At 51.8% G+C, this 12,760-nt stretch overlaps 1 protein-coding gene across 1 annotated transcript in view; it reads right to left on the bottom strand.

Moving 5' to 3' along the window:
- UMODL1 (uromodulin like 1) overlaps positions 1-12,760 on the bottom strand; it is an 86,313-nt gene that overhangs the window by 38,129 nt on the left and 35,424 nt on the right. Inside the window, exons 7-9 of the mRNA XM_055420397.2 lie at positions 9,316-9,570; positions 6,516-6,628; positions 4,346-4,565 (exon numbers count right to left, since the gene is read on the bottom strand). Coding sequence (XP_055276372.2) covers positions 4,346-4,565; positions 6,516-6,628; positions 9,316-9,570 — 588 coding nt within the window. The remainder of the gene's footprint in view (positions 1-4,345; positions 4,566-6,515; positions 6,629-9,315; positions 9,571-12,760) is intronic.

Genomic DNA, 12,760 nt, shown 5'->3' with positions numbered 1-12,760 from the left:
TTCCCCCAGCCTGGAAATCCATCCTTCAGGTCTGGCTCTGTGGGTCACTGCCTGTCCCACCCCCCCTCCCAAGAGAACAGGTGGCTCTGAGCAGAGTCACCCTCTGCCATCAGGGGAAGCTGGGTACCTTGAGGGGCTGAGGGTCCCCATGAGGGGTGGTCACCAGCCCTCTGCATAGGTTTCCCAAGAGCTGCAGGGCAGGTTCCTTGGCCAGGCTCAGGGTGCCCGAGGAGCCTGTACTTGGCCGGGCTTCGAGAGAAGATAAGGCAGAAAAGCTCTGTAGCCGGGTGCTCAGTGGCCCGTTTTGTGGTTTTCAGCTTTGCTTCATGTGATCTTCACGGAAGACCAGCAGGCTCATCAGCTGAGGCAACAGTTACATCCCGACCCTGGGCTCCCCTCTGGCCCAGATCCCCTGGAGTGCTGCCCAAGCTCCAGCCTGCTGGTGACTCAAAGGTGCTGACGGTTAAGGCCAGGACTGGAGCCAGACCAGCTGGGGCAGAGGGCCACGAGGAGAGTGGAGACATGAGTTCAATCCGCAGAGCTTCAGAGGTTACGTCGGGGAGGTGGTTCCCTGCTCACTCAGCCAGCACAGGTCTCAGGAGCAAGCTGGAGCAACTCTGGTCTTGTACCAAAGCCTGGGGCCGTGCAGGTCTCGGCTTCAGGCCTGTGAGCCGTGGGAGCTGCCGAGCAGCATTTGTGCCTCCCGGACCACCAGACGAGCATGCAGACAGGATCCCCTAAGGGGCCTGCGCTCTGCTCCTGCCGGCATGAAGCTGGGACGAGGGTGTGTCCCCCTGTCCAGAAGGGGGTGGCCATGGGAGACTTGCAACTCCCCACACAAGTCACCCTCAGGAATGAGGCAAGGAGGCCCAAGGACAAGCCACCCCATCCCTGAAAAGGCAGATTCCTCGGGAGGCTCCAAATCATCTTGGAGGCCCCGGTGGCCTTTGAGGGTGAAGCCTGCCTGGCCAGAGCCCTCAGCCCTTCCTGGGGACTGGCGTCAGAGTCTCATTCAAGGAGGCAGGTGGGCACAGAAAACTGGATTCTAACAGCAGCTGGCACCAAAGGCAGTATCACCAAAGGTGGTGAAAGAGCCCCGTCAGCAGGTCAGGGGGCAGTGACAGTCCTGGGGCCAGGCTCCCCTGCCTTCTCCCACTGACCACAGAGGTGACAGGAAGGGCCCCTGCATCTGTGAGGCTGTCAGGAGCCCATGGCCGATGGGAAGTTTTGGGGAGCATGGCTGAGCCTGTCCTGAGCTCACAGGAGGAGGCGTTGATGCCCGGGTACTGCGGTGACCCAGGGGACCCCTCACACTGAACAGTGTCACTGTCAGGGCCTTGTTGGGCCGAGGTCTGCACACAGCATGATGGCATGAAGGGGCCACGTGGACACACGTGGAGGCCCAGTGGGTCATCTGCACTTGGAGCAGGTGAGCAGCACAGCCCTTTCTGAGCAGAGTGTTAGGAAGGGGTAGGGGGGCAAAGGCTGGGGAGACAAGGGGGACAAGGGGAAGGAGGAGTGGGAGGACCGGTGGGGGACTGTCCAGGCCCGAGAGCTCTTCCAAAGCGCGGAAGTAGGTCCTAGAGAAGCATTACCCCGACGTGTTGGGCGGTGCTGTCAGAGGTGCGCCGGGCACCCGCTAGCCACCCCATCCCCCTCAGCACTCCCTCGTTTACCCACGAGGTGGGGTGTGTCCTCACCTTCCCATCTCCCAGATGAGTGCGCTGAGGCCCAGGAGGCAAAGTCCCCCGTACAGTGGCCCGCGGCGGGCCAGCATCAGAGCTGGGATTCCACCATAGCCAGCCTCCCTTGCCAGGTAGTGTGGACAGGATCTGAGAACCAGGGTGCTGCTCAACACAGGGCCTCCCCGCACATGTATACCACCCCAGAGGAAGACCAGGGCACGTGGCCACCCAGTGTCTTGGTGGGGAATGGACCTCAGGGAAGACATGACGTCAAGACAACGTGACGGCCATGCTGCTGGGACCTGGTCATCTGCAAAAACCCTTCTTCCAAATACAGTCACATCTGAAGTTCTGTGCTCTCTTGTCTTGCAGGATCACCATTCAACCCACAGTCTCAGTTGACAAGGATCTGGAGTAACCTAAAGCCTTGATCTCCTTTAGAATGGACTGGTTGGATCTCCTTGCAGTCCAAAGGACTCTCAAGAGTCTTCTCCAACACCACAGTTCAAAACCATCAATTCTTCGGCGATCAGCTTTCTTCACAGTCCAACTCTCACATCCATACATGACCACTGGAAAAACCATAGCCTTGACTAGATGGACCTTTGTTGACAAAGTAATGTCTCTGCTTTTTAATATGCTATCTAGGTTGATCATAACTTTCCTTCCAAGGAGTAAGCATCTTTTCATTTCGTGGCTGCAATCAGCATCGCAGTGGTTTTGGAGCCCAAAAAATAAAGTCTGACACTGTTTCCACTGTTTCCCCATCTATTTCCCATGAAATGATGGAACCAGATGCCATGATCTTCGTTTTCTGAATGTTGAGCTTCAGGCCAACTTTTTCACTCTCCTCTTTCACTTTCATCAAGAGGCTTTTTAGTTCCTCTTCACTTTCTGCCATAAGGGTGGTGTCATCTGCATATCTGAGGTTATTGATATTTCTCCCAGCATTCTTGATTCCAGCTTGTGGAGATCAATCCTGGGTGTTCATTGGAAGGACTGATGCTAAAGCTGAAACTCCAATACTTTGGCCACCTCATGCGACGAGTTGACTCACTGGAAAAGACTCTGATGCTGGGAGGGATTGGGGGCAGGAGGAGAAGGAGATGACAGAGAATGAGATGGCTGGATGGCATCACTGACTCTATGGACATGGATTTGAGTGAACTCCAGGAGTTGATGATGGACAGGGAGGCCTGGCATGCTGTGATTCATGGGGTCGCAAAGAGTCGGACATGACTGAGCGACTGAACTGAACTGTAAGCCTTGATGCTGGGAGATGTGGCTGGGAGGCAACTCGAGGAGGGCTGGATCCTCCAAAGACAGTTCAGATCTGCCTCAAGTGGGCCCTGGGGGATCTACCCACAGGCTGCCTGGCGTCTGCCTGGCACTTGTCCTCTGAGCCCAGGCAGGCAGAGCTCATCATGTTATAGAGGGCCGCCACCATGTCCATTCCCATGGGGGTGAGTAACAAAGAGACAGCAGACTAAGCAGGCAGTGTGCCCCAGGGGTGACTCTCCAGAAGCACTTTCCCTGCCTTCTTGGGTTGGAGGAGGTTGAGACAGCCAGCCCCAAGGGACTGCCCACTGTCAGGGGCAGATGCCCACTGCCAGCTGGCATCTGGCAGCCCACTCAGGGTCCTGCTCCACTGGGGGTGGTCAGCCATGCCCAGACTGAGCCCCACAGAGGCTCTTTGATGTAGAAACTGTGGTGCCCTCACCATGCAAGGGAACTGCGTCCCCGCGTGGACGGCAAAACCTTGCTGGCATGACAGCTCACTGTCTCTGTCGCCTCTGTATCTGGTCCCTGGCTCTCCCACCCAGTCCATTCTGGGTCCCCTGGACCCCTCTCTCTGTCTCCCAGTGTCTCCGTCTCTGTCCTATCCCCGACTCTGACCCCGCCTCCCCCATCTCTCACTGCCCTGCCCCACCCTCCCCCCACTCTCTCTGTTTCTCCATCTCCCCCTCTTCCCTGATCTGAGACTTCCTGCGTCACCAAGTCAAATTACAGGTGCTCGGGTTAATGGCGTAGACCCCCATGCCGGCGAGTTGCACCGCGGCCAGCTGGCCCTGGGCTCCCACGCAGACCCAGGAAACTCCCGCCCTTGTGCTCCTTGTGTTCCTCCAGCCTGGTTCTGCCCTGGGTTGCAGCCCACTGCAGATGAGAGGCTCCATCCAAGGGAGTAAGTGTCTCCAGGCCCCGCAGGTCACTTCTCCTGTCAGAAACAGGAGGTGTGGGATGCACATGGGCTCCATGGTTTGGGGGGCTGGCCCCAGGCCCCAGTTCCCAAGGAGGAACACAGAATAAGGATTCAATTTCATTTACTTTATCTACCTTTTGGGCTTCCCAGGTGGCGCTAGTGATTAAAAACCCGTCAACCACTGCAGGAAACACAAGAGACCCAGGTTCGACCCCTGGATGGGGAAGATCCCCTGGAGAAGGGCATGGTAACCCACTCCAGTATTCTCTCCTGGAGAATCCCATGGACAGAAGAGCCTGGTGAGCTATTGACCATAGGGTTCCAAAGAGTCAGACACGACTGAAGTGATTTACCACCACCATCAACCTTTTGGAATAAAGTGAATGTTGATCAGAACTGATGCAGCCTAGACTCAAGGGCATAAGGGTGGCATGCCCAGGGTGCGGGGAGGGTTACCCACCTTGCACACATGTCCCCTGCTGGTCAACCTGGAACACGGTGCTCGCCCACAGAGCCGGGAGCAGGGGGGCCAGCGTGGACACACCTACTGGGAACTCAGGGTCCCACATGGTCAGCTTGAGCCTCACCACCACGCTTCCGGTCCGGAGAGACACGACCTGCAGCCTCAGCTTCCCTCTTTGGTACAAGTCAGAAACGGCCGGTGGCAAGGAGGCAGCGACCTGGCCCGGGAGAGGTGACAGATGCTCAAATGGAGTGGACTTCTCCATCAAGGTCTTCACCGTTCATCGGGGCCCCTGGAGTGGCACATGGATGGTGCACAGAGTCCACGGGCCCCCTTTATGACCAAGAGGAGGCTCCCACTCACCCACTTCTTGGGGCAACAATGTCACCCCCCCAGATGACTGGAGCCCTGGGAGAGTGGGCCAGGCCTCGTCAGTCTTTCTGAGGATGCCCAGACCACGACCGTCAACTCCCCGTCCTGTAGCCCTAGATGCACGGCCCACTCCCTGTGCCCTGGAAACCGGTGTGAAGGTTAACGTGTGTGAGAAGCAAACAGATAGTTGGGTTGACTGGTGGGCTGGTGGAATGGCCCAGAGGAGCAATCTCATGGCTCTTGGTGCTGTGCCCCCTCCCTGGGCTGTATCCCAGGAAACAAAGGCACAAACAGGTGCTCAGGGCAGCCTGTGCCAGAGCAAGGAGACCCCAACCCTACCGCACCACTCCTGCACCCACAGGCCAATCACTGCTAAAACGTAGGAAGAATTCTCCAAGAAAGGCGAAACACTGACCCCCGCCCCTGCTGGTGAACATAGAGAGGCAACCCTCCTTCAGCCTGTCCCACTGCCACACATCCTGCAAGTAGAACTTGCAGAACTTCTTTCTTGCTCCAAAATATCTTTCCAGGACACGTGTGTGATGAATGCCTTGGGAGAGAGAGAGGATGGCCCGATCCAGAGCCAGGGCAGATCTGTTCACTGTCTGATGTCCCAAAGGTAACATCTCTTGGGACCTCCCTGGTGGTCCAGTAGGTACAACTCCAGGCTCCCAATGTAGGGGTCCTGTGTGTGATCCCTGATCAGGGAACTACAAGCCACATGTCACAGCAAAGTAGATATAAAAATAAAAAATAAAAGCAAATACATTCATTAGAAGGACTGATTCTGAAGCTGAAGCTCCAATACTTTGGCCACCTGATGCAACAAGCCTATTCATTGGAAAAAACCCTGATGATGGGAAAGATTGAAGGCAGGAGGAGAAGGGGATGACAGAGGATGAGATGGTTGGATGGCATCGCTGACTCAATAGACATGAGTTTGAGCAAACTGTGGGAGATGGTGAAAGACAGGGAAGCTTGGCGTGCTGCAGTTTATGGGGTCGCAAAGAGTTGGACACGACTCAGCAACTGAGCAATAGCAACAAATAGTGAAAAAAAAAAAAGATAAGGTCTCTTTCTGCAAGGTTTAGGCAGGTTTGCATGGGGATCGTCAGCAGTGATGCAGAGGTCCTGCATGTGCGTCAACCACATGCAGAGGGAACCAGGTTCCCTCTGTGTCACCCACTCAGGACTTGGGGGCCAGCAGAGGACCCATCTGATGCTCATGCTGCCTGCTCTGCTGTGAGCAATGAAGTCCTTATCTCTGATCCAGGCATCTCGTGCCCTCTGCCAGCGTCCATCCAATAGTCTGACGTACTAGCTTGCAGGCAGGGAGAAATCCTAGACCTTTCTGACAATTCAGCACTTTGTTCTTTTCTTCTGCTCAGCTTATGAGGATAGATGGTAGTTGCTACTGGCCCTGTTCTCCCAATCCTTGTGCTGGTGACTCCCCTCTACCCCAGGGAGGGACAGATGCTGTGATGACTGGTAAATACTTCTTCAGTGAAGCTGCCCCAAAGCAGGAGGGTAGCAGCCCCAGACACCCCACCCCCAGATGGAAGGTTCAACAGAAAACCCAGCTAAACCATCAAGCGGTCCAGCCCATTTGAATCCAAGATGCTTTGGCCCCAAATCTAGGTAAGGTACCCATAAAAGGGGGCATTTTGAGTAATTACCATGGGATTTGAGACTGCCCCCTCCCCAGCCCTGGTGACAGGCGCTCGTCCCACACCCGCACTGGCCTTCCATTGGGTTTCTGGCTCGGACCCTCAGAAGCCCCTCTCCCAGGCTTTACCTCGTGCATCAGTTTCTGGGAGAAGTCCTGGAACTCGGGGCTCCCGCGGTCCAGCAGCCCCTCCGTCACACTGTGGTTTAGGATCCTGACCATGACTTCAAACACTCGGGCATCTGAGACAGACGGTAATGAGTTAGCTGAAATCCACGAGCTTTTCTGTTAACATTTTCCAGTCTCCCTTACTCTTTGGCGGGGGAGTCTTTAGAAAACAGATTGAGGCATGAGTCTCAGGTTGGTGGCCAAATTAGGAGAAACCAGCATAAGGAATATGGCGCATCCACACTGGCATGATGGAAACTCGGACTCAAGCACACACCTTTAGAGCCAGAGCAGGGGAACGAGGTATAAATACCACATAGTTCATAGCAGCGGGAACTGTCAACCAGCCACGGAGGGTATGAAGACCCCTCCCTCCAGCAATTCCTCACAAGGTGTGGCCACTGCTTTCCTTGGCCTGGATCACAAGTGCATGTCCCACCCTCTCAGGTGACCAATTCATCCTGATTTGCCCAGGAGTTTCTGGTTTTCCCCAAATAAAATTCTCACCTCTCCAGGACCCTCTCCAGGGCAAAATGGTAGGGTTGGTCACCCTACAAGGAAAGCATCCTTTCCTGTGGACATAAGCGAAGCTGAAAGCCTCAAGGTGGGATGTGGGAGCTTACTTATGTCTCTTTCATTATCAAAAATGAAGCTCACACCCATAGCAGATGCTGCGGTAGCTCTAATTACCTACAGGCCACTCACACTTCTTTCCCACCCTGGCTCTCCACTAGCCAGCAGGGCAGAATTTATCATCGTTGCACACACACAGCCCCAGAAATGTCCCCAAGGTTGAATAGTGCCCATTTCTAGACCAGGGTTCCTCTGAACCTTCTCCCACCTCAGCAAGACAAATGAGTGAACCTTGAGGCCCAGGATCCCCAAGCCCCAGCCCTGCCCACATCACAGAGCCTCCCGAGTGGTCAGTATCCACCAGTGCTTGGGGAACCTGGATTCACCATGAGGCCCTGGGTCTCCACAGATAAAATAATCTCCACTGCCTCCAACATAGCAGGCTTGTACCAGTGTCAACCTAATTAGCTAAGATCTCTAAAGCCAATCAAGTTTCTTAAAAAAAAAAAAAAAAAAAAAGCTCTGCAAATAGAGGGCATTTTTACAATATACAGAAGGAAAGAGAATCAGCTGGGGAATGAATAAGCTGGTAATCAGGAGTCTTCTGGAATCTCCCAAATTATCTATCCTGCATTGGAAGGGAGGGTAGGGGGCACAGAGTCTCTGGGAGTTGGGGGAGGAACGTGTTCCTACTATAGGTCCTAGCAGAGACAAATTTGCCCTGGGATGTTGGGTCCATAAATGGTCATGTCTGAGGCAAGCTGCGGGGGAGGTAGAGGGCAGAGGGCGGAAGACAGAAGCCAGCAGGGACTCAGAAGGGCTGGGCCACCCCCAGGATGACCCACAGGGATGAGCACCTCCCCATCCCTGTCTCCTCAAAGGATAGCAAGTGCTCCCCCATTTTCTTCATGGAACAATTTGAAAATAAAACAAGAAGAGGAGACGGCACCAGTTTGGAAATTGGAGGCTTGCGCAAAGTCAAGGGCGTACATTTTTTGCATGCCTGGCGTGCTGTGATTCATGGGGTCGCGGAGAGTCGGACACGACTGAGCGACTGAACTGAACTGAACTGAGGGCTCTGGGGGCAATCTGGGTAGGGACTGTGCGGTGTGCTTTGACGATTTCGCATGGGGCAGCCCTGAATTGGTTCATAAAGGTTATGAACCAGTTCATAAGGTATGTTCCTTCCATACCTCACTCATCCAGTCATGGCCATTATCCCTGTGCTTGAAACTGACCCCCATAGGGTCGTTTCCTTTCTTCCTTTTTAAAAAAAGTTTTATATTTTAGTAAAGTTGATTAACAATGTTGTGTTAGTTTCAGGTATAGAGCAAAGTGGTTCAGTTATGCATACACATGTATCTACTCTTTCTCAAATTCTTGTCCCATTTAGGTTGTTACATAATATTGAGCAGAGTTCCCTATGCTATACAGAAGGTCCTTATTGGTTATGCATTTTAAATATAGTAGTGTGTACATGTCGATCCCAAACTCCCAATATATCCCTCCTCCCCACCCTCTCCTCATAGGGTCTTTCATGCAGGGATTTCTGCCCTTTGCCTGCTCAGAAGCCCTAGGCTGGGGCTCCCCCTTCTCTGGTCCCCAGAATGTGTCAGAGCCCACTGTCCCCACACACACTTCCTTGTCCTGTTGGCAGGGGCCAGCCTAGGCAGGAATTCCCCCACCCTGGGGGCCAAACCCGACAGAAGTCTCTGGAACGCAGCAGAACTGAGAGCAGGCAGAGAGGAGGTGGCCAGTGTCAGCCACCAGTCAGAGTCACGTGGGCACTGGAAGCCCCAGTTCATGAATACGTTGTGTTCATTTGGGGGGAAAAGGCTCTTCAGCTCTAGTTCACTTGGGGCCTTGCTCTATCTGACCGCTTCATGCATCCCTCAAACCCCAGAAAGATGAGGTCTCCATAGAGCCCTCATCACCCCCAGTGGAAGGAGAGCCCTCAGTCAGGATGAGGTGCTGGGGAGCGAGGGAGCCTGTGCAGACAAGGAGTGCTGTGGCACTGCTCCAGGACACAGAGCGCATCCACCGTCCCCCTCCCAGGAGGGGTGGGGTCAGGCCAGTGACCGCCCCTGCTCTGCTCACAGGAAGCACAAAGATTTGAATCACTAGGGCCAACAGAACTGGACTAGACTGAGAAACTCACAGGTGATAAGGATTTTGGATGTGGCCTTACCAGTCCTGGCAGTGACCGTGGCAGTGACGTTGGCCCTGCATGCCTGATAGCTGGTCTTCACCCCATACGTCACTCCAGCCTCCAGCCCGGACACCTCCAGACTCGTCCCGAGGGTGCTGTCGCTCCTGAACAACTCTTCACCCTGGTAAACCTGCACCCAGAAAGTGTGGTTCTGGGTGGAGTTTAAGCTCCAGGACACTTGAAAGCTGCTGCTGGTGACATTGAGGATCTTGAGGTCTCTGATGGGAGGGTAATCTACAAAAGGGTAGAACAAGAAAGATGCAGAAAACATCAGAGGGAAGCAAAAGAAGCAAAAGTCAGCAAGTGAACCAACATCAAACTGAGGAGCTACTCCCCGGCAAAGGAAACCAGCCACAAAATGAAAAAGCAACCTACAGGCTGGGGGAAAATATCTGTAAATATTCATCTGATCAGGAGCTAATATCCAAGATATATATGAAATCATACAATTCAATAGCAAAAAAGAAAACAACTCCAACTTATAAATGGACGGAAGATCTTCGTTTCCAAAGAAGACATACAGATGGTCAACAGGTCCAAGAAAAGATGCTCAGTGTCACTAATCCAGGAAACGGAAACAAAAACCACCCTGAGCTAGCAAATCATAAGTGTTAGAATGGCTATTATTAAAAGGGTAAGAGATAATAAATATTGGCGAGGATATAGAAAAATGGGAGACCTCTGATGGTTTCAAGAGTGTATACTTATCTTCAAACTCATCAAGTCATGTGCATTAAATACACACAACTTTTTATATGCTAATCACACCTCAATAAAGTGATTTTAAAATGTGAAAAAAAAAACAAAGAAAAATGAGAACCCCCATGCACTGCTGGTGGGAATATAAACTGTTTTCCCATGGAAAACAGCATGGAGTATCCTCAAGAAAAGAAAAATAGAACTACCATACGATCCAGTAATTCCATTCCTGGATATTGATCTAAAGGAAATAGAATCTCTAGCTCAAAGAGACACCTGCACTCCCATGTTCATTGCATCGTTATGCACAATAACCAAGCCATGGACATAACCAAGTTGTTTTTGTAGCTGCGGTCAAAGCACATTATGGTGTGTGATGGACAGAACTGTGTTCCCCTAAAATTCATGTGTTGGGGTCCTAACTCCCAATGCCTGAAGATGTAGCTGTATTTGAAGGCAGAGTCTTTAAGAAGTTATTAAGTTAGAGTGAGGTCATTGGGTTAGATCCTAACGCAGTGTGACTGGTGTCCTTATAGAAAGAGGCAATTAGGACACAAACACGCAGAGAGATGGCCCTGTGAGGACACAGGGAGAAGACAGCTACCTACATGCCAAGAGGCCTCAGAAGGCGCCAGCCTGCCCACGCCTTGATCTTGGACTTACAGCCTCCAGACGGAGAAAGTAAATGTCTGCTGTTCATTGCGGTTGTTTAGTCATTCAGTTCCGTCTGACTTTGTGATCCCTTGGATTGTAACCGTGGCTCCTCGGTCCATGGGATTCTCCAGGCAAGAATACTGGAGTGGGTCTCCATGCCCTCCTCCAGGAGATCTTCCCAACACAGAGACTGAACCGAAGTCTCCTGTGTCTCCTGCATTGGCAGGCAGATTCTTTATCACTGAGCCACCAGAAAAGCCTGTCTGCTGTTTAAGCTCCCAGTCTGTGATGTGTGTCACGGCAGCCTGAGCAGATTAACATATGGTGTGAGCTTTCTGTGCTAAGTTTACTCAACACAAAATCAAAGGGCCCGCTCTTCTGATTCATGAACACTTCATCACTTGCCTTTGGACTTCTGCTTGGCTAATTCATCCCCAAAACAATGGCCCGGTAGGGAAGCAAGACCAGGCAGAGTCAGGCTGAGGTGCTCTGTGCTTTCATATCGAAATTCATGTTTTAAAGAGCAACACTTGACTATAACAACCAAAATATATTTTAATGCTCACATGAAATTAAATCCCTTTGGTGGGAGAAAAATTCTGGCTTTACAGCAAGCAACTGGGCCACCTGAATTATACAAAAAGTAGGGTGGCCGAAAGTTTAGGCACCATCACTTTTACAGCAGAATTTGAGTTCAATAAGAAACAAGCAAGAAGGCAAGTTTTTAAAAATCTTTTGTAAAGCCATACTAGAGAATAAAGAATTAAAATATGCATTGTTTCCAAAGCCCTTCTTATAAGGATTCATAGGATATATGTTTTCAAATATTATGAAAAAATGTCTTTTCAGACAAAGGTATATGCTTCCTTTTAGTAAAAATTATCACTGGTACAAGTCAACCATTTCCCTTTTTGCCTTGGCTGCCAGGAGGCTCAGGATCAGATCAGTGTCCTCCCTGAGCTGCCCTTTAGAAATGGCAGTGCCCAGTGACTGTGCTTCCCCACCAGAAGCCCTTGCAAGTCTCCTCAAAGCAGAGGGTATAAACTAGTGGATGCTGGAGAGATATGTGAGCCCAGTTTCCCTCCATCTAAATTCCCACAGCTTCCTGAGACCTCTCCTTGCAGAAGGAGGGAGCCTGTACACATCAGTCCTTTCACTGAATCATCCAGTGTCTTTCTGTGCCTTTGTCATACAAACGGTTTCCATTCTTTACAACATCATCTTTTGTTTCAGCTGAAGACTGGCCAATAGCTCAGACCTGAGACGACAGGTCTCATTTCCACGTCCCCACCCACTGGGACCCTGAATCAAGATGGTTACCTGCTGCAGGTCTAACAACCACAGAGCTTTTAGGTCTGTCCCCAGGAAAGTGTCTCACTGAAAAAGTAAGGAAAAGCTACAACTTCCCTAAAAATCTGCTAAAAGCACTGCATGATCTGATTCACGCAGTCGAACCACACAACACCAAATACGTTTTCAATCCCACACAACACCCACCAAACAGGACAGTGGGGCTGAGAATGAGGCTTCAGGCCTGGGCGGCAGCCGCCAGCTCTCATCAGGGCTGCGACTGCACTTCCTGGCTGTCATTCGGGCATCACTGGACGTGGAACTGCAAGCAAATCCATGTTAAGGGCTTGTGTGCAGCCTTTTACAAGCACACGGTATGGAGAATGTCTCCAGGCTGAGGGAAATTAAAATAGAAAGTGTCCCCTAGTTCTTGGAGAGAGCTCCCAGGGGCTGAGAGTATCAGGCTGGCTGGAGACACATTCATTGGTGTTTTTATTTTTAAGAGTTTTTTTGGTTTTGGTTTTTTTTTTTTTGCAGGGGCGGGGCTTGCTCTGTAACATGCAGGGTCTTAGGAATTGACCCAGGGATTGAATTCATGTCCCCTGCAGAAAGTGCAAAGTCTTGGGGATTGAATTCATGTCCCCTGCAGAAACCCAGGGATTGAATTCATGTCACCTGCAGAAAGTACAAAGTCTTTTGGTGGTGTTGGACCACCAGAGAAACTCCCATCTTCACTGTTTAAATTAAGATACCAGTGGGTCCCTGCGTTACTGGGCTGAGG

The sequence above is a fragment of the Moschus berezovskii genome, chromosome 1, assembly GCF_049115385.1.
Source record: "Moschus berezovskii isolate FMDL1 chromosome 1, NW_MosBer_1.0, whole genome shotgun sequence".
In the NCBI taxonomy this organism is placed as follows: domain Eukaryota; kingdom Metazoa; phylum Chordata; class Mammalia; order Artiodactyla; family Moschidae; genus Moschus; species Moschus berezovskii.
Note: the sequence above shows the minus strand (reverse complement) of the source record. Positions and strands in the feature narration are given on the sequence as shown.